This window comes from Manis pentadactyla, chromosome 8, assembly GCF_030020395.1.
Source record: "Manis pentadactyla isolate mManPen7 chromosome 8, mManPen7.hap1, whole genome shotgun sequence".
Taxonomy (NCBI): domain Eukaryota; kingdom Metazoa; phylum Chordata; class Mammalia; order Pholidota; family Manidae; genus Manis; species Manis pentadactyla.
The window spans coordinates 19,184,573-19,206,088 of NC_080026.1; the positions used below are offsets into that span (position 1 = coordinate 19,184,573).

The 21,516-nt window shown below is 38.5% G+C and overlaps 1 protein-coding gene across 5 annotated transcripts in view; it reads left to right on the top strand.

The window, feature by feature from the left end:
• Positions 1–5,845: 5,845 nt before the first annotated feature.
• The window catches only part of STAM2 (signal transducing adaptor molecule 2), a 40,620-nt gene continuing 24,949 nt past the window's right edge, over positions 5,846–21,516 (top strand). For 2 of the 5 annotated variants that reach the window (XM_036928320.2, XM_036928321.2), the window contains exons 1-2: positions 5,865–6,184; positions 21,295–21,379. In XM_036928320.2, coding sequence (XP_036784215.2) covers positions 6,145–6,184; positions 21,295–21,379 — 125 coding nt within the window. In that variant the 5' untranslated portion in view covers positions 5,865–6,144. Of the gene's footprint in view, positions 6,185–8,458; positions 8,692–21,294; positions 21,380–21,516 lie in introns of all 5 variants that reach the window. The other 3 variants (XM_036928322.2, XM_057505580.1, XM_036928325.2) reach the window with 3 other exon arrangements.

Below are 21,516 nucleotides of genomic sequence, written 5' to 3' on the forward strand. Positions count from 1 at the left end.
AGGTAAAGAGAAAAAGATAATGTGTATTTTATTGGCTGTCTGGGCACTTTGTTCTTTTCAGCGAATGGTGGTGGGGACTGGATGGTGAGAAAAATGAAGGTAAAGGACAAGTAATCAATCAAGCACATGCTTATTCAGTGCTGTAGTTCATGCTACAACAAACAAGAACTGTAGACTGGGTGGCTTGTGAACAAACAGAGGTATTTCTTATAGTTTTGAAGCTGGAAGTCTGAGATCAGGGTGCCACCCTGGTCCAGTTCTGGTGAGGATCCTCATCTGGGCAGAGAAGTAGACTGCCAACTTCTCATTGTATCTTCACGTGATGGAAAGACTGAGCTAGCTCTCTGGCCTCTTCTTGGAAGGGCATGTGGATAAAATGAAGGTTCCGGTAGCCAGGATTCTCACTTGGCCCTGGTTGGCTAGCTCACTACACAGGTGTGGGCAATACATTGTTATTGACTCTATATTAAGAGCTCTGCCCAGTGCTCTGGGTGACACGGTGGCACAGCTGCAAGGCTGCAGGAGAGCAGAGCAGAGGCTGGAGTGATGGCAGTGCTGAGGACAGAGACTGGGACGGCTGTGCAGGCAGAGAGGCCCAGAGGCAGAGACCAGCTTGCTGCATGCAGACTTGCTCTGAGTGAACGGGATTTTAGTTATTGACTAGCCACTGTGGAAATATAGTTGGGTATAACCCTTTCTCTCCAAGAATGTTCTACTGTCATTTTTTTGTTCACACTGAATCCATAGTGAACTTGCCAGGGGCTGAAACACACTGGCAAGACAGGGCACTAGTCTCATTAATGAGGGCTCCACTCTCATGACCTAATTACATCCCAAGGGCCTGACCTCCAGATATCATCACATTGATATGCTGGGTAAAAGGAATGGAGGAAAACAGGCCTTTAGTGTCTAGTTTTGTTTATCTGCTTAGGGATTAGCATGTGTTCCACATAAGACTTAGTACACCAGGAACTCTAGAGTCGGGTCCAGCAATCTGTGTTTTTAATGAGCCCTCCAGGTGGTTCTGATGGATACCAGCTTTTGAGAACTACTTCTGTAGCATCATAATCACTACCACCACGGTAAGCAGGGCTGGGAACATGCAGAAGGGCATGTACTGGCTTCTGTAACAGGTCTAGCATTTGGGGCAGATGAAGATAATTATAAGGGCTGTGGAGTTGGCTGGCTGTTAATGACGTTAACGTGCTGCAGGAAGAATTATGCTCAGGTCAGCCAGCTATCTACTCAAGGCATATCATAAAAGCTAGAAATCTTCAATGGCAGCCTTTAAAGAGACCTTCAGAACCAGAGTTCTTTTGAGAAATGGTTGATTTTAAGACTGGAGTAGAGAAAATACAAGACAAGTCTTGATCACCTTGTAATACTAGAAAGCAAAAAAAATGCTAAAAAAAAAACCAACAAAGGACACATCAAAGGGACATAGAAATCAACTGAAAGAGTCATCAGTGACCAAAGCTGGAATAATCTAAGCAAAAACAAATACAATAACAATAACAAAACATATTATTGGATCACAACACAAAGTACAAATCTGTGTGAGTTCATACTAATACAAGTAATTAACAGCAATACTGATGTAAATAAGTAATTTAATAAATACGTAAATAGAGGACAAGCTTTCCTTACAGAAGAACTCCAATACTGTATATGGAATTATATATTCCCTCCACAGAGCGTGAAACTTAGGTTTCCTCCCATCCTATTGGTGGTGGGCTAGACTCAGTGACTGCTTCTAAGAATAGGGTAGGGAAAGGGAAAAATATTAACATTAAAGTGGAGAAACCTTACAAATGCTGCATTTACAAAGTGCTGAAAGTTAGCATGACCAGATATCATGTTGATATCATGTACCTCTCTGCAATGTGATAAGGACACTTGACCTCTGTGGTATTCTTTCTAAAACCTGTAACACCCTGTTTTGCCAATGGGTTTCAGCCCCAAGCAAGTTCACTATGGTTTCAATGTACCAAAGAAATGACAGTAGGACATTCTTGGGGTGAAAGGGTTATACCCAACTTTATTTCCATGGTGGCCGGTCAATCACTAAAATCCCGTTCACTCAGAGTGAGTCTGCATGCAGCAAGCCGGTCTATGCCTCTGGGCCTCTCTGCCCTCATAGCTGTCCCAGTGTCTGTCCTTGGCGCTGCCACCATTCCAGCCCCTGCTCTGCTCTCCTGCAGCCTCGCAACTATGCCACCGTGTCACCCAGAGCACTGGGCAGGGCTCTTTATATAGGGTCAGTAATGACGCATTGCCCATATGTGCGTAGTGAGCTAGCCAACCAGGGCCAGGTGAGAATCCTGGCCACAAGAACCTTCATTTTTTCCACACACCCATTAAAGCATGAGATAGACAGCAGACAAAGCTAGACTCAGAGAATCTACAGGATATCTGGTAAGCACTCAAGACTGTCAAGCTCATGAAAAACAAGTAAAAACTGAGCAACTGTAACAAACCAGAGGAAACCAGGGAGACCTGACAACTAGATGAGATGTGGTTCTCCTGTATGCAGAAAAGAGTTAACACAGCCGACCTGAGACTGCTATCCTTAGAAAGGCCTACTTACAAGGCTGGCCATTGACTGGCAGCTGGGAACTTAGATTTTGGGTGAGTTCCCACAATCTCCTGATAAGAATGGCTCATGGTACCTAAACTATACAAACAATGTGGTTTATCCAGAACACCTGCTTTCCTGAGAGTCGATAAATTTAGGTGCATGTTAGGTAGAGGGTATCTGAGTGACTAGCCACCAGTAAAAAGCCTGGGCATTGAACCTGCAATTAATTTACCTGGTAATATTTCACATGTGTTTTCACAACTCACTGCTGGCGGAAGAAGCATGTGCCGTGTTAGTTCAGTGAAAGAGGACTCTTAGGAGCTTACTCCTGCAGACTTCCTCCCATGTGCCATTTCTCTTTACTGGTTTTGTTTTGTATCCTTTTGTTGTAATAAATTGTAGTCATGAGGATGACTACATGCTGAGTCCTGTGAGTCCTAGCCAATCACTGAAACTTGGGTGGTCTTCGGTCTGACACACCTGGATTGGATCCTGGAGAACAAAGAGGACATTAATGTAAACTTTGGTGAAATCCAAATAAAGTCTGGAGTTCAGTTAATGGCAATGAACCAATGTTGGTTTCTTAGTTTTGACAAATGTACCATGAAAATGTAAGATGTTAACAATGGGAGAAATGGGGTGAGAGGTAGATGAGAATGCTCTGTACTAGCTTTGCAACTTTTATGTAAATCTAAAATTTTCCCCCAAATTTTACTAAAATAAAAAGTTTACTGAAAAATTAAAAGATAATCCAATTATTTTGGAAATTCATAAAAAATAACATACCACTCATCCTAAAGAAAGAAAAAGTATCCAAACTGAAACACAAAGAGAAAAATGAGACAGAGAAAGTGAAAGATAGAGCACTTTATTTACTGTAGCCAGAGGGATGAATTATGGCTTAAAAAAAATCAGACTCAGGACCTGATTGTGAGAGTAGCAGAATTTAAAAGAAGGTTGAATCCATAATCCATAGCATGTGTGCTAGTCAGAGTCCTGAAGGGGGAATATGGGACCCTGAGACCTAGGATGTGGCCATCTGGGTGAACATTCTTTAAGAACTTGGAGCTGGGAGAGTTATCTTGATCCTCTAGACCAACAGAAGAGATGCACTTTCCCTTGCTGGAGGAGAGTTGGCCTCCCTTTGCCTGCAAGCCATCCAGAAGTCTCATCTGAGGAAAATGCTAGCTTCCCTTCTCAAGATTTGACACACACACCCGCCAGGGTTTCTAGACCAGTAACTAGGGTCAACGTTCATCACGGCCTGACTGGGGAAGCACTGTCCCTGTTTTGGAATAAAAATATGTATGTGTACTGGCAGACTTGCAAGAACAAACCTAGGGATGGATCTTGGTGTATGTTCAGGGAGGTAAGGATATTACACATTGAGTGTACACCCAATATAACCAAGAAACCCTAAAGAGACTTAATTTAACTTAAATCGGTAAGATTACTTTTTGTTATCAGAGAGATGGACTCAGAAAAGGTTGTATTAAAGAAAAAGGAAAAGTTGCATTCCTTTCAACACCAAAACTAGTGGGCTGCCACTGACTTATCTTTTAATTTTTAATAACTTAACAGGTGAAGTAACAATGAACAATCTTTGTATCCTCTTTTTGTAACACAGAGTCTGGCTTATAGTAACTACTAAAAAAATTGTTACTTGAAGTAACTCATTAAGAGACTGAATACACACACAGAAAGGTAAATACCTACAAATTCTTGAGTATGCTGACCATTAAAGATGAGGAGCTAGAAGTGTCTCTAAAGAGTGAATGCTTTCCAAAGGCTAATCCTTAGCCCTTTGTTCTTATCCAAATACAAGCTCCTCTACAATCTTCTTATGGCTTCCGGTGCTTCAACAGCCTCCTAAATAGTTCTGCCTGGGTCTGCTTCTTCATATACATCACGCACACTGATGTCAGATTAATATCCAGAAACTTTTTACTATATTACTCTGCTGTTTAAAATCCTTAAGTGATCATCTAGTGTCTTATACACTAAAATTAAATTTTTCAGATGGTTCTTTAAGGCTTTTCCCAATCCGTTTCCTGTTATTTCTACCTAGCCGGGTTTTCCATCCCAACACTAAACTTTAATCCTAGACAAGTCTCCAAATGAATCTTGAACGACCTAGGTTCAATGTTTTTTGAAAACCAGCTCCTTTCACCTGCACTTTTTTCTTATTATGCACCTGACTTTACAGCATTAAATGCAACCACCTTTCTAAACTATTTTGTATGTAAGGGTTCTCTCTTCTATGCATGAAGTTTTTACACTAGAGGTTGTAAAATGGTTTTGTTTGGCCCACTGTTAAAACGTTTAATTCTTAAAATTTGAAAAATTGTTAAGTTCTAGTAGGGCCTTTGCTTCAATAACAAAAGGCTTAAGTTTAATACTAGTAACTGCCATCTTCAGATACTTGCTATTTGGTTAGTCACACAAACATATGTAAAGTATTTATTGAGCACCAACTAGTTGCAGGGCTGTTTTAGATACTGGGGATACAGCCAGTCAAGTGATCATGGAGTTTATTCTAAAGAGACCACAGAAAACTTCATAGTGGAAGTGATAAGTGATATGGAAAAATAAAACAGGGCTAAGACGGATTAGGGAGGGTGTGGGTACTTGCACTTGCGTATTCACTTAAATACATGTCTGGATACCATGGGAAGTTGAGTTTATGACTTACCATGTGTCAGGTTCGTCATGCACTATCGGGTACATGCTATACGCCACCCGTAAAAAACTGTTATCAACTTGAAGGCAGGAAGTGTACCTCATTCATCTTCGAATTCCCAGAGTCGAGCAGCATTTTTCGGGGCGAGAACGTGATGGAAAGCGAAAAGTTCTAAGTCCCCACAGAGTCACTGTTACTTTGATCACCGGTTTCCAAGGTAGTTTTTCTGGCGGGGTTTAGGCATCAACGAGGAGAGTGCAATACCGCAAGCTCAAAGAGCGGAGCCAAACCTTTCGCTGCTCTCAACGCCACCTGTGCGCCGAGACGCCGATCTGTTTCCAGGGCAACGGGACTAGCCTGCAGTTTAGGAACAAACTATAAAAGAGCTAGAATTCGACGGTCTGAAGCCATAGCCTCACCGGGAGAATCACAAGCGCCCCCTGCAGAACCGTCGCCAACACGGCAGCTTCCGGGCCTCTGGCGTCGCCCAATCCTAGGCGCGACAACTTCCGGCCCCGAAGGTCCCCCGTTCCGTGACTTGCTGGGGTCCTAGCGACGGGAAGGTGGCCGCAGCGGCCGCCTGCCTCCTACGGGGACTGGGACAGGGGCTGCCACCCTCCCGGCGGGCGGCGGCAACAGGGACCCTGAGAGAATACCCGCGCTGGCGGGACCTCCCTGCGGCAGGGACGCTGGGTGCGGATCGCAGTGGCGGAGCGCGGCCCGGGAGCTGGCCCGGCAGGCGGGAGGTAGGCAGGTGCGGTGGCGGAAGTGCGAGGCCGCGGTCGGAGCCGAGCCGTCTAGGAAGCCGCGGCCGCGGGTCACCCAGCCCCCAGCAGTTACCGAGCTTCGGCCAGACACCAGCGGCTAGGGCTCGGCTGCCGGCGACATGCCTCTATTCACCGCCAACTCCTTCGAGCAGGACGTGGGTAAGTGCTGGGCCCTGGCCCTGGGCTGCTGTTTGTCGTGCTAGGAAAGTGGGCGGTGGCGACTCCAGAGACTGGAAAGCCCAGCAGAGGAGAGAAGGGGGCGGCGCCGCTGCCTCGCCGTCGGGATTTTTCAGGGGGCAACCTTCGCGCGGCGTCGTCGGTCTGGGGGCATGCCTCCTGCCCACCTGGGGTTGGGGACCCCCAAAAGAGGGCCATTTCCTCGCCCAGTGTAGGAATAGAGAAGATCCTGGGGCTCCCTGGAGACTGGACCAGTTAAGCAATTGCGGAATTGATGATAGAAACTTCCTGCTCCCTTTAGAGCTGGGTAAGCACTCTGTCTCCCCGTTAGGAGATGACACCGCAGTGGAGACCCTGCCGTCCAGGGCAGCTCAACACTAGAGACCTCGACTTTTGCCCATTCAATGGGCACAACCTATTGCACCTCGCTCTTACCCAAATGCATCCAAGCGCTGATAGCACAGCGTCAGGATTTGTTTACAGTGGTTGGAAGTATTACTGTGTGTTCATGGGCGGCGCCCCTGCTACAAGATGTGCCTTCTGGTTTGAAAAGGAAAACCCTAGGATCTCCAAGCAATCGAGAACAACTAATATTTTTTTGTTGGGGTCGTAAGAGCGCTAATGTCTCAGCAACTGTGGAAGGAAAAAAAAAGATGAACGGGATAGGAGAACTAAATTTGCGTATTAGAATAACAATAAAGCAAACGGGCAAAGTAAGCATTTTTATAGCAGTACATTTTGTAGCAGTTAACAAAACCCTAGGTAGAGTTTTAGAACTTAATGGAATGAAAAAACACATGGCTGGAAATCCACACAGAATACTGCACATCACAACAGGGAGACACCTGTTTCATAGTTACATTCTCTAATTATGAGGTGACTCTAGAGAGTTCCCTATTTGGTATGTTGTGATTCCAAAAGCCTGTTCAAAAATGAGGTAGGATGGATGTTATAAGCTCCTTCCACTCCCAGAGAACTCAGAAATTTTATATCTTAACCCTCAGATAATCTTCAAATAGGTTTTTCCATAATTTCATTCAACTTTTTTCTTGGTAGTTTAACACAGACGACTGACACAAATCTAGAAAGCATCGTATTGAGAGGCCCACAGCTTCTGCTTCTGGAAGCCCTTATGATGTCTTCCTTTGTTGCACTGAGACGGGTACTACTCTCTGCTGCTGTTGCGAAGACTCTCATTTTGACCTGGTGAAATAAAACAGAAAGGGCAAAACGGACTAGGGCAAATGATTTTCAAATTGAAAAACCGTGGAACTCATTCTTCAAGGGAAATCTTTACCGAAGTCCATTGTCAGATTGAGAACTTCTCTGCTCGAAGTAAGCGGAGTTGCTCTACCTGTCTTTTCTAAACTTTCCCATGCGCTGTTTAGTGGATCACAGTTTAGTGCCGCTGCAGTGAAAGAGGCACTGCTGTTTAGACAAAAAACACTGCTGCGTATAGATTGTTTCACCAGCAGTGCCGCCAACCAAAGCTGTCAGTACTTGCTGGCCCAGGTATGACTCGAGTCAGTGTCTACAGGCAATTTGAGGGTGAAACTGAACTTGATTGAGGCCCACCTCAACTTTTTTTAGGCAAAGAAATGGAATTAGTAGAAAAAGTGGAATGAAATATGAAGGAGTTCTAACTGCCCTTAAACTTATAGAAGAGAAATTATATATTGCCTTTTTCAGACCTTAAAGCTCCTTCTAAATAAAATAGTTAAGTAGTACAAGCAAGTCACTGTTTAACGTGAGATGTATAGGAATGATCCTTTGCAGTGTCGTCTTTGTCACCTATCCTCTTTGATTTAGTGAGATTTTTCTTACCGTTGTTTCTTTTTTTTTGTCATACCTGTGTTCACCTTCCATTCAACAAGTATGCATTGAATTATCACTGTGTGTCAGACATCAGGTGAAGTTCTGGGGACACAAAAAACGTAATTGAGTTCCTGCCCTCAAGGAACAATCAAAGTCTAATGGAGAGCACACACACACAAAGATAATTGTAATATAGTGTGATAAATGTAGTATTGGAAATACATGAGCCGTTTTACATTCTCCCTTTATTTAGACAGTCATCTTCCCTGAAGAGAAGGGCCTTCAGGCAGACATTTCTCTGTGAGGGTGGTAACACCATGCTGTCTCCCACCTTTCCTGACAGCACTCTCCCTGAAGGAAGTGATCACCTCTTACTGTATGTATGATAAGGTCATTTTATAATGAAGGGCCTGTCAATGTGAAACTGCATTCCTTTGGTAGGTGCAGAGTCTCTCCAGAGGTAGAGCAGTCTTTCTGACGTCATTCATGCAGGGAAGAAATCCTTGGCTCAGACCCTGAGAATAGGTTGTAGTAGGTCAAGATGTCCAGCAAGGCACTCATACGTTGATAATGGTACATGACCTATCAGGTGGAAGCAGACTGAAGCCTAGGGAGTTAAAGATCTCAGGCAGATCCTACTTTTTAGTTAGAATCAGAACCTGTAAACCTTGAAGGTATGGTAGCATTAGAACTCTATATATTTTATTGGATTTCTTCAAATCTGGATTTTTAAATTTTGTTCAATAAAAGCCCTTTGAAGCTGTGCTGAGAAAAAGAAGAGAAAATACCCACCCCCTCCCCCCAGAGCCTTAAAGAGGGTGTTCAGGGTTCCTGAGGTGGAACCTGCTTGGGGCAGCCACTCTTAGGGAATTCCAAGGGGAAAGTGAAGCATGAGCTACAGAACCGTAGTACAAAGACTGAGTGGTTAGGGTTAAAAGGGAAGATGTCATTTCTTGTATATTCTGAACCAATTTTTCCAGTCTTACTGCATTGGTTCCTCAGTCATTACTTGTCTGTTCTGCTCCCTCACTCCATTTATCTGCGTATCTTGTTTTCTCTTTACTCGAGCCAGGCAGTCTTGCCATTTTCTGCCCCTGTGCCATTTGCTATTCACTGATAGACTTTTTCAGTTTTCAATAACCTTGCTATCTTCTTCCTTAACAATGCAGAAACTTGTGTCCCACAAAGCTGAGCTCAAATTGTACCTTGGGAAAACTCTTCTGAGAAGCGTCAACTTTTTAAAGGAGATTTTTCCAAGTGAAATTTGAATGCATGTAGTACTGTGTCTTCAGCTTGTGTTGTGTTAGAAGAACTTGACAATGAGGTAGCTCGAGACCTTTGGTTATAGAATTTTATCTCCAATGACACCCTAATAAAAGCAGATAAAGCATTCCAATAATACAAATTTATAACATTTAAATACTTACTAAGTCAATTCTTGAACACAATAAGGTTTTTATAATCTTTGCAAAACAATAAAATAAAAACAATATTTGATTATGACTAGGCTTTCTTTCCATCTTTATTTTGCTTACATGGTACAAAAAATCTTAATACTTTCAGATAGTCACAAATTTTAGTTAATGTATTTTAGCATAAAGTACAGGATATAACATAAACTCCTATTCCTATCAGCTAACTCTGTCAAGCCTAATATTTTGCCACACTGTTCTTCTTTTAAGAAAACATTCAAGGTAGAGTTGAAATTCTCTGATATATTTAGCAGCTACCTGATCCTTTTCTTTTTCCTCCCTTCTTAGAGTTAAATACTCTCCAAAAAGATATAACCCTATTTTATAACATACTACACATGCAAAAATACTATAGGTATTGTTTTACCTGTTTTTAAACTTAAAAAAACGAGTCGTTCTTTGTCATTTACAACTTGTCATATAGCATTTTTATAGGAGTTACTCTTTGATATTTGTATTTCTACTTCATTAATTTTAAGTTATGTGGTATTCCATTGTATGAATACAGCACATTTATCCATTTTCCTAATGACGGACATGAAGTTTTTTCCAGTTTTTGGCTATTACAGACAGCACTGCAGTGCAAGTCCTTATCCATGTTTTCTTGTTCGCATAAGTGAGGGATTATTAGGGATTGTACCTTGAAGGGCAATTCTTATTAAAAGTGTAGCTAATGCAAAGTTGCAAAATATTCGGTAGTGCAGAATTGCCCTTCCAAGAGTTTGTGGGAGATTTTACACCCACCAGCAGCAGAAGTGAAGTCTCTTTTGTTCCACATCCTCACTAATACTGGGTATTGGCAGATTTTTTTAACTCATGCCTGTTTGATATGTATGAAATAGGGTATTGTTTTCATTTCAGTCTCATTGCTAGTGAAGTTGAGCATCTTTTTGTATATTTCTCCATTTTCTATAAATTACTGGCCTTTTCCTTATTATTCTGTTGGATTATTTTTTCTTATTTTAGAGTTCCATATACATTTCTATGAATCTTTTGTTGGTTATGAATGCAAATATATATCCCAGTGTGTTGTTTCTTATTGTTTCTGATGTCTTATTATTAAGAAAACTTAAGTTTTAATTAAGGGATACTATCTTTCTCCCTTGATTTCATTTTTCTTGTTTAAGAAAGTTTTCTCTACACTGAGGTTATAAGGATCTTGTCATATTTTCTTCTGAAAGTTTAATTAAAGTTTTTGTTTTTCATTGATAGGTCTTTAATCCACCTGGACTTGATCTTTGTTTAAGGTCTGAGGAATTCGATTGGATAATCATTTGACAGCAGACAATCAGTTGTCTCATCCCCACTTACTGAGTTGTCTGTTTCTTCCCCTCTGTTTTGGAACACTCTCTCCTTGAACACTGCATTTCCCTCTATGAGGCCTGTGTCTGTGCTATGTGTTCTGCTCTATTCTCTTTATTCTGAGCCAGTACCACATTCTAATGTTGGGATTTTTAGGGGCTATGGCAAGTCCCCCTGTCTTGTTTTTCTCCATCCTGATAGTGTTAGCTGTTTTTGGCCTTTGTTCTTTCTGTATAGGTTTATGATCAGATTGGTAAAAATCATAAAAAGGAATTTCTTTCAGGCTTTTAGGACTTAAGAGAAAAGACACTGTAATTTATATTTTTGTTTCATGTGAAATGAGGTTGATAATTAAAAACACACATTATTATTCCTTGATAATAACATTTATTTTAAGCTTACTTAGATTATAGTTTGAATGTGAGACAAAAGGGTGAGAGGATGTACAAAATAATACTATAGCAGTATAATTAGGTGGATGTGTTCCTGTGCTTTTTTCTGTAAATGAAAGGACCTCCGAGGTGGTTAGTGTGTTAAGAGAATAGCCTTTGTTTATAGGTATGTAGAATGCCAAACTCTGGTTGCTTGACAACTGCTAGTTCTAACTATCTGTTGCCCAGATATCGAAATAAAACTTAAGAAGAATTTATCAATTCTGTATCTACTGCCATTTTTTCCCCTCCTTCCTTCCTCTTTTCTTTCTTCGTTGCCTTGTGTCCTCAGTTCTAACCTACCACCAACCTCCCCTTGGTTTTTCACTTTGTCTTAGTTACAAAGTCTTAAAAATGCTTTTGCTTACGATCTTTTTCCTATTTCAGATATCCTTCAGTCAGGAATATCAAACCCCCTTGGTGAGAATATTATTCTAGAAACCTGAGAGATTTTGATATTGCTCAAACATTCTTTTCCCTCATCCTTTCCTTATTAGAACTGGATCCCCTTAGTAATGTTGATGGGCCAGTAACTGCCCAGGGTGGAAGGGCAAGCACCCCTGTGTTCCTGCCACAGCCCATGGAACACTTACATTTCCTTACCACTGAGATTTGCTATGACAGCTACCACTGTTCCTCCAGGCTTTCTTTACTTTCCTCTAGTTAAGGAATGTTGAAAACATGAAGATGCGGCGAAGTAGTTAACAGTTCTGACTGACCTTTAATGCAGCCTCAAGTTGTATTTAATTGGTGTCTTATACAAGAATGAAGGGAAATGATGAAGAATTCTAAAAGTGTTATACACAAGATCCCTGTTATTTAGTGTAATTTGTAAATGATAGTATATAGAGTGAAAAATTTTTTCTTTAGGAAATTTTTATTGTAACTGAAAGCTTGCAAACTCTTTTGTCAGTAAATATTACCTTATGAGCACTTGTTTATTTTCACTTGCAACATGACAGTGGTAGTAACTCAGAATTTCAGTTCATTTGAACTAAAAGGACTTTGTTTTATCTGGAGCAGCTTCTTTTGCTTTCGTGTCATAGGACGAATTATCTTAACATATTCTTTTAAAGGCTCTGTTTAAAAATACCAGGCACACACAGTATTTTGGTTTCCCTATTACTACTGAGCACTTGAGGTGCAAGTTTGAAAGGAAAGAACTTAAAAATGTTACTGTTTTGTTAGGCTCTGTTACTCTCGTTGATAGTGAATGTTTGTATTTAGCAATAGAATTGAACCTAAGAATTGTGACACATATCAGACATTGCCCCCTGAAAATTAATGACATTCTGAAGTGGCCACCTGCTTATCTTCCACTGATATTTCTTAAATTTCATGTCAGAAGTTTGTCAGTACATGGTGCTATAGTTTTTAATAATTTTAGCCATTCTAGTGGCTTTTATATGCATTTATCTGATGACAGTTGATGCTTAACATCTTAAATATATTTATTTGCCAAACGAATATTCTCTTTTTTGAAGTATCTATTTAATTATTTCATGCAATTTTCTTTTCTCTTAATTTTCACAACTCCGTTTTAAAACATGGTAGCCATTTAAATATCCATTTTACAAAGGAGAACATGTGTTCAGATTTGAATGGATCAGAGCTGAGGGGAATTAGCTAGCAACCTTAAGCTAGTAAGTTTCAGAGCTGGGTGTAGAGAAGGCAAATCTTCAATGTTTAACAGGTGATGTGTGTACCGCCCATGTCTGAGTGTGCATACGGAGCCTAAAAGTTCTCCATAGGGCCATACAGAGTGTACATAATGATTTCCTGTCCGCAGAGGTCATGTGATCACCTGCCCAGCCTAACTGCTTTTGATTCTGCGTCTGTGATGTTCAGGCGTGTTAGTGGCTACTTGGGAGACTCATTTTTCCTTTTGTCCAGCTATCAGTAAGTGTCTTGCATGTGAAGCTTCCCAGTAGGTCTGTTACAACAGAAATTACATGTTCTGCATTTCTGCTTCTGCCCTAAAACAAACCATTCCCATTTTTTTAGAGTTGGGAGAGGGCATGGCTTGCAACAGGGTTGCAGAGGACATCTTGGAAATTTTAGTCAAGAAGAAAGTGAACTTGCAGGAATTTAAAGGCTGGCCTTAGACCTTTTTCTTTTCCTTTTCCTTTTTTTTTCTTTTTTAATTTTAAAGTTTTAATTATTTTATTTTTTGACCTTATTCCTTTTTAATAGCTGGTTACAATATTAAAAGGCAGTAAAAGGTGAAATTGATTTAGTTTTTTTCTATTTCCTGAAAAAATATTGTTGGTGACATGTGAAATGAAAAAGAGGAGCAATCACTCTAGTGTATTCCATGAGAGCAAGAAGCTCTTTTAAGTATATTGTATTATTAAATGATACAGCAAATGGAGTTAATCATAGCATTCTTCCTGATCCTTTCCTTATGAACAAGAGTTGATCTTGCATTTGTCCTATTCAGTATATGTAAAATGTTTATACATAGGGAAACTGAAAACTAATTTGTTGTTGGGAGGAGTTGATTTGTCAGTTTTGAACAAATACTGCACTCAAGAGAGGCAGTTGAATTTAGTATTTAATTTGCAGAGTATACTCTGAGCCAGGCAGCCCAGATTAAAATCCCTATTTCACTGTTTACTATCTGTATAACCTTGTGTTAGGTACTTTTCTGTGTCTCAGTATCCTCATCTTTAAAATGGGAATCCTTAATTTGTTAGATCGAAGTGTAAGTGCTTTCACATACATAAAATAACTTTGAGGCTATTGCTTGTTACTGTTTTTAATCAAATTATTACCAATCAGTACTCAGAGGTGTAAGTGGTTTTCATTTTAGGAGATAATGAACAATGTATTTTAAATTACATGAACAGTATAGAATTTATATTACTGCTTTCCTCAGAGGAAACTGAAGATTTGCATTAATAAAAACTTATCCAAACAAATCAAAACATTAAATGGGGAGGAGGATTAAATGAGAACATGTGTCTTAAACTCAGGTACCCTAGAATGCTTAGTATGGTTGTTGTCATTGGAGTCCAAGAGGGAGGGGAAATACTTATAATCTGTCGAGTTGAGCATTGGGCATTTAAATATTTTAATCTAAATTTAACTACACAAGAATTATGTGGTCTAGAAACTTAACAAACATGTAGAATTACTTTAATAGCATAAACATGGATGATTTATTTGTAAATTAGAAAAATTGGCACTCCTACATTTTCAAATAGTTGTAGTTTATAATGAATTGGTCTAAAGAATATTTTTACATCCAGTAAAAGCTGTCAGCTGTGGTTTTCTGTTAGATATCAAAGTGAATTCTCATTTACTTGCTTTCCATTTTCTAGTTTATTTCTGCTATTGAAAAAAATACTTTTGTAAAGAGATTACAATTTTCCCATTCTTCTGTAATTTTAAGGTATAAAAATAATTTTTTTCTTATGAATATATAAAAAGCATTTTTGTCTCTAAGATCTAAACATTGCTTTAATCATGTCCCAGGATCTATGTAGTATCCTAATTATCATAACTTTTTATATTGCCTCTGTTACAGTCTTTAATTATATGTCCTGATTGTTAATTTCCATATGATTAGGTATTACATTTGGTCTAATAAAAATACATTATATTCAGAGAGTATGCTGTGTATGTTGTCCTAGAATTTTTCCAGTTTTTGATAGTTGCATTCCCATTTGAAGTAAGACTTAAACTCTGCTTTAATGTTCAGGCAGTCTTTGCTTCCCGTAGTTACAATAAGCATGAATTTAGTTATCATACTTTATTTAAATAACACCAATTCCCCAACAATGAGCTTTGTAATACTCTGAGCATAGAACTCTGCCGAGCTTGACTAGATTTTTGACCTGCAGAACTATGAACTAATAATGGATGGCATTTTAAACCACTAATTTGTAGTAATTTGTTATATAGGAAGTTTAAAAAACTAGTATCCTGACATTTTTCATTTTTTTAAAATATTTTTTCTCTTATTCAAATTTTATAACTTCTTTGAACTTTTTTTCCACATTTACTGTTTCTGCAATCTTCAATCTGCTTTTAAGCCAGTCTAGAGGATCTTTTTTAGTTGATATATACTTTATAGTTCTGGAAACCCCATTTTTATAGGTTCCATTTCTCTGCTAAGCATTCACCCTTACTTATTATGACCATCTGTTGCCTCAAGTTCTTGAAAAAATATATATAATTCTTGCTTTAGCGTACTTTTTGCTAATTCTGTCATTATGCTATTATCTTTTTATTACTTCTATCTTGATTGTGGAGTACTTTTTTGTATATCTGATTATTTTTTTATATTTTGTTGAGTTTTGTTCTGATAGTAAATAATATCGGAGGTATTTGTCAGGCTTGGGGTTCTTTGTGAGGCAGGCCTATTTTGATATAGAACTAAATTCTAGGGGGCCTTTAATACTTAAGTGTGGATCTTAATCCTAATCTCTTTTGGTGTTTCAACTGAACGCTTGAAATGTACTCTTTGCTCTAGTTGGGTGGGGTATCAGTCTGCACTGACTGCCATAAGAAGGTACTATAGACTAGGTAGATAAACAACAAATTTTTTTTCTGACAGTTCTGGGGACTGAAGTTCAAGATCAAGCTTCCAGAGGGGTTGGTGTCTGGTAAGGGATTGGGTTGTAGATGGCTACCTTTTCAGTGTGTCTTCACCTGACTTCTCCTTTGTGTATGTGTGGAGAGACAGTGAGCTCTCTGTTGACTCTTCTTGTAAGGACACTAATCCTATTGGATCAGTGCCCCATCCTTATAATCAACCTCATTTAACCTTAAGAACTTCTTTAGAGGCCCAATCTCCAAATACAGAAATACCGAGTGTTAGGGCTTCAACATAGGAATTTTGTGGGGACACAAACATTCATTCTTTAGCAGGCAGGAACTCCAAAGACTCCCCAGCACTGCACAACCTTTCAGCCCCATGCTAGGTGATTTCTCTAGACCTCATAGAGCCTCACGCTGTGTGCACCCCTGGGTGTACATGTGGCCTAGCCCTTGACCAAGGACCCACAGTAAATCCCTGTGCTCAAAAATCTGGTCTTTGTCTCCCAGCTGCTCCGTTCAGGCTAGTTTTCCTTGTGTTGGAACAGGAAAGTGTTCCCAAGAGAAAGCTGGGACCATCTCTTCATACTTCTTTCTCTCAGCAATCTCAGACTTGCACTGCCTGTTGTTCGTTTCCTAAACACAGTTATCTCCTCATTTGTTTTGGCCTGTTTATACTTGTTTTTGGTGGAATAGCAAATCTGGTAGCAGATGAGAAGCAGACCAATCATAAGTTTTTATTTCCAAACACAGTAGGAAGTGCCATACAGATCTCTTGTGGGCATTCTTCTATTATGCAATTAATTTTTCTATTACTGACAGAGCCTATTTTATTAAAAGTTTTATGGGTAGACTTGAATTCTTTTTAAAGCTGCATGTTGAGCATAATGAACTATGTAGAGTGGGTGCCTTTTTGTCCCTGTTAGGTACTGATGTAATACTTCTTTATGATACTGCTAAGAGTCTTTCTGAACTATTTCACTGTGTGTTTGAGGCTCCTGTATACAGTAGTCAAAACCTGGTGATGAAATGTTATGACTTACACCCACCATAACCTGGAAGTTCAGCACTGAGGCCCTAGGAGGGCTCTTTGACTCTCTACCTTCTCTGTGCATTTGACACAGGATAATGGGAGATAGGGCCCCAACACTGGGCAGAATGACATGCTGTGAGAGAATGGTTCTTTAATTATAATATTTAAAATTCTTCCAGGAGTTTAAAATACTCCTTTGTACATAATTTAACTGTTATTTAGTTCACTTGAAAAATGAAATCCTTTTTGGCAGGCTATTATAAAGTCTTCAAATTTTATACTTTTAAAAAGAATAATTGTGAGTCCTGTATTTGTAGAGAGTAAACTGTGCTGGATAGAGTATTCATATCAGGATTTTTCCATTTTTCATAAAAATTAAATCAAGTAAAAAATACACTATCTAGTTATTTTTTAAATTGTTGGAAGGTTTATTGGGAGGTGGTGAATAGGCTTAACATTTAATTATGTATCACGTGGCCAAAATTGAAAAACTAATCCTTAATGGTTGAGATCTAACAGGAATAGGTAGGTTGTTAGATGATCCAAAATCAGACTCAAATTTTTTTGTGTGTGTGTGTATGTGTGTGTGTATTCATACACATATATACTGACAAAATTTGGTAGTTGATGATGCTGGCTTCTCAGATCAAAGAGGAAGGGATAGATTTTTAAATGTTGAAACTACTGACAAGTAATTTGTAAAGATATTTTTCTGTTCTTGCCTCATATGTGCCAAATGAAATTCCAGAGAGACTAAAGATTTACTTGTAGAAAAGAAATAATATATATGCAAAAGAGAATATGGATAAATATTTAATCTTCAGGCAGTTCTAAACGCTGTGCCAAATGATACTATAAAAAGAAAGAATGATAGATCTATACAGTAAAAACAAAACCCCAGCATAAGCAGAGAAAAGATAAGCCCGAAGCTGGCAAGTCATGTAATATGTGTGATTTGCTCTTCAGACTCAAGATACAAGGTTAGTTACCTATATAATCCATACAATAATTCCTTGCTTCTCGAGGCATTCCCTTTGTATTTACCTTGTCTCCTGGTTTAGACCCATGAAGGTAATGTCATTCTTCTTTGGTAAATGAGCAGAGAACTGGAACCTCATAAACCTACTAGTGCTATTGCCTTTTGCTGCCACACGGTGTTGCTATTGAAGTTGATTCTATGCAGCCCCTTGCATGTTTGTCTAAGCAGCAGTGAAGCGGAAGCTCTTTCTGATCCAGAACTTTGCAGACTTTCCTGGGGCCACATTGAACATCGCAAAGGCTCTTAGAGTTTGCAAACTCAGAAACTCTTGTTTCCCACACTCCAGCCACTGTACCAGGGTAATAGGATATGAAGAGGCTACTAGCATCATTCATTCATTTATCGAACAAATATTTACTGAGTGCCTACTCTGTGCCCCCAGATACTGTTCTGTGCACTTGAAGTAATGATAGTGAACAAAACAAAAAATTCTTGCCATAATGGAGCTTATATTCATTCTGGGGGCTGAGGAGGGGGAGAGGTCATGGCAGAGACAGATGAAACATGAGATTAAATATTTTTGCTATGAAACATCTAAAGAAGGGCCTGTGCATGAAATCCTGACCTCTTTTAATTATATTTATTCTTCTACATGGGGCATCAGTGTGAATAACACCAGTGAGTATAGCAAAGAAGAGGCTGAGAGTACTTGATGGATTTAAAACTAGTTTGCCAGTAACTTCTCACTAGCGTGTGTAAGCACTTTGTGGCCTCTCTCTGTATAATTGTACATCATGCAACTAATAAAAATATTGGTATAGATGTATATTTATGAACATAGGTAGATGTTTATGATAAGTGGAAATGAAGGTTAGGAAGTTATACATTTAGTATGATCACAATATTGTGGGAAATACTTTCTGTCTACCCCTGAGGTTTCCTTCTTGAAAAGGGAGTTCTATTAGTGTCACCCTGAGTCTGCCCTGTTCTTTATTAATTTCATCTTTGGTGTTATTACTTATCTGATTGGTAAATGTGAGAGTAGTTGGGTCTGCAGATGCTCTTTGTCTGTGTAGGAGATAGCCTTTCCCAAGCCTTTGAGTGACTTCTCATCCACTTCTGTGGAGTAAGTTGTGCTGGGCTCCCCTCTGCAGGGAGAGGTCTGCCCTTCTACTGCTAAGGCATGTCCAGCTTTGGGGCTCACCATAAGCAAGCCTGTTCATGCAGTGCACTAAAGCTTCTCGGTAATAACTGATATTTAACACCTGCTTTTATTTATCAACTTGTCCATAACTTTGGCAGGGAAGGGGTTATCAGTTTTGGGGTGCTTTCTTTGGAAACACCTATGGTCCTATTTTATTTAGTTTTACATATATATTACTATTGTTCCAATACATAGAAAAATGCCTGGAAAGATGTGTATCATGGTTTTAAAAGAGGTTGGTAGAATTAGGAGGGGTTTTCTTTTTCTTTCTCTCATCTGTACTTTTTGAATTCACTGAATTTATTAGATACGTGATTAAGAAATAGTCAAGCATTTTAAACCTCTGAAATTATACAGCCTGGTCTTTCCCACGTAGAAGAGTTACTCATGCTGAAAATAAAGAATTTCTACAAGGGAATTTGTACAAGGGAAAAAGTTGGACCTGAGTAGATAAGTTTGGTGCTTGAGTCTAAAAGTTATCGTAGACAAAAATATGTTACTCTCCTAAGATCTCTGGCTTGTTATTTTATCACCTATGGCAAAATAATTGCTTTCTATCCATAAAAATAGTTAGGCAATTTGCATGTTTTTTTAAATTGAGTTCCAGCATTTAACTGAGGTTAACTGGATTGTGTATTTCTCTTTCCTACTTGCAAAGAATAGCTGTTTGCTAAGGCTGTTTGTTGGCTTCTTTTATTATTCCTTGCTTTTAAATAAGGAACTCCTCTAGATGGCTGCCACTCTTCCTGCTTATCATTGTGATAAGTCTGTATGTATGTAGTATCCAAGTTTGGCTGTATTTTAAATTATAGAATATATTAAAAGGAGAAAAGACAAAGAAAATGGTTCTAAAGTAAATTTTTATGTCTTCACCCTTCTGTATTAGCAGGGGAAAAACATCTCTTGATATTGAAATTATAAAAGTTAATGTAAAAGTGCAACATAAATCAAATCATTTTGATTATGCTTTTTAAAAGTTTACTTTTCAGTTTTTATTCTGATCATGAAATATTTCAGACAAAAAAGCATGCTGAAAATAAAGAATTTCTGAATACTCACTGTACAATGTCATTAACAAATCTTTATAAATACAGTTAGGCCTCTATACCACATTTTGAGCCCTCCACCTCCAGTTTGATGTTTATCATTCTGTATACATTAATCTATATGTATCTCTAAAGAATATAGTGTATTTTTGAATGTTTTAAAATTTTATGTGAAACATACACATATTGCTGTCAAGAATGTTAAAGGGTATGGTGCTTTGAAAAATTGTCAGTTCCTAGTGTAATTAAACAGAATTAACCCAAGACCCAGCAGTTCTAGGCATATACTAAAGAGATATGAAAACATGTGTCCACAAAAACGTTCATAGCAGCATTGCTTTATTCCTATTAGCCAAAAGTTAAAAGAAAAAAAACCCAATGTTCATCAGCTGATGAATGGATAAATAAAATGGGGTGTATTTATGCAATGGAATATTATTCAGTAATAAAAACAAATGAAGTACTGAAACATGTTTCAGAGTGGATGAACCTAAAAGAAGCCAGTCACAAAAGACACGTATATTGTATGGTTCTATTTGTATGAAGAGTCTAGAATAGGCTATAGAGACAGAAAGTAGATTAGTGGTAGTTTAGGATGGAGAGAATGGGCTGTGGCCGCCAGTGGGTATGAATTGTTTTCTAGGGTGATGAAAATGTAAAATTAGTGTTGATAGTTGCACAACTCTGTGAATATACTAAAAACACTGAATTGTTCACTGTAAACAGGTGAATTGTATTGGGATATGAATTATATCTCAATAAAGCTGTTAAAAAGTTCATGTGAGTGTTATATTTTCGATTAGCTATTGTAACGCAATGTAAGCCAAAACAAATCATCGTATTTTGAGATTTATGTATTTTTGTGCATGTAGTTTAGTTCTGTTTACCCCATTTTCACATTCCATTTTATGAATTTACTGTATTTTATTAATCTTCATTTGCTCTTAAAAACAATGCTTCAGTGAACAGTTTAATCTATATTTCTTTATATGATGACACATTTTTAAGGTTTTCTTCTAAATTAGAATTTGACAGGATTATTGATAATTTGTAATTTATTTAGTACTATTTGACTGTTTAGAAGACATTTATTGGTGTACTTAGAACATTTAATTCATTTAATTATACATTCAAATTTGAAATTAGTAAAAGTATCTTCTGAATTTTTTTCATAGTTACTTTATAGGTGGCAAAAGAACTACTATCTTTCTTGATATTTGAGTGTTACATAAGATGTCCTAATTTTTGTGTATGCTAATATTTTATAGAAAAAGCCACAAATGAGTACAACACTGCGGAAGATTGGAGTCTTATTATGGACATATGTGACAAAGTTGGAAGTACTCCTAATGGGTAAGATGCCCAATTAGGCCCAGTGAATGTTTAGGAGCTTAATAACTTGTCTCTTTTTCATATGTAACTTTGAAAGGATAGTAGGATTTTATTATTTACTTTTGGGGGCTAAACGTAAAGAGCTCCTGGTGCAGCCA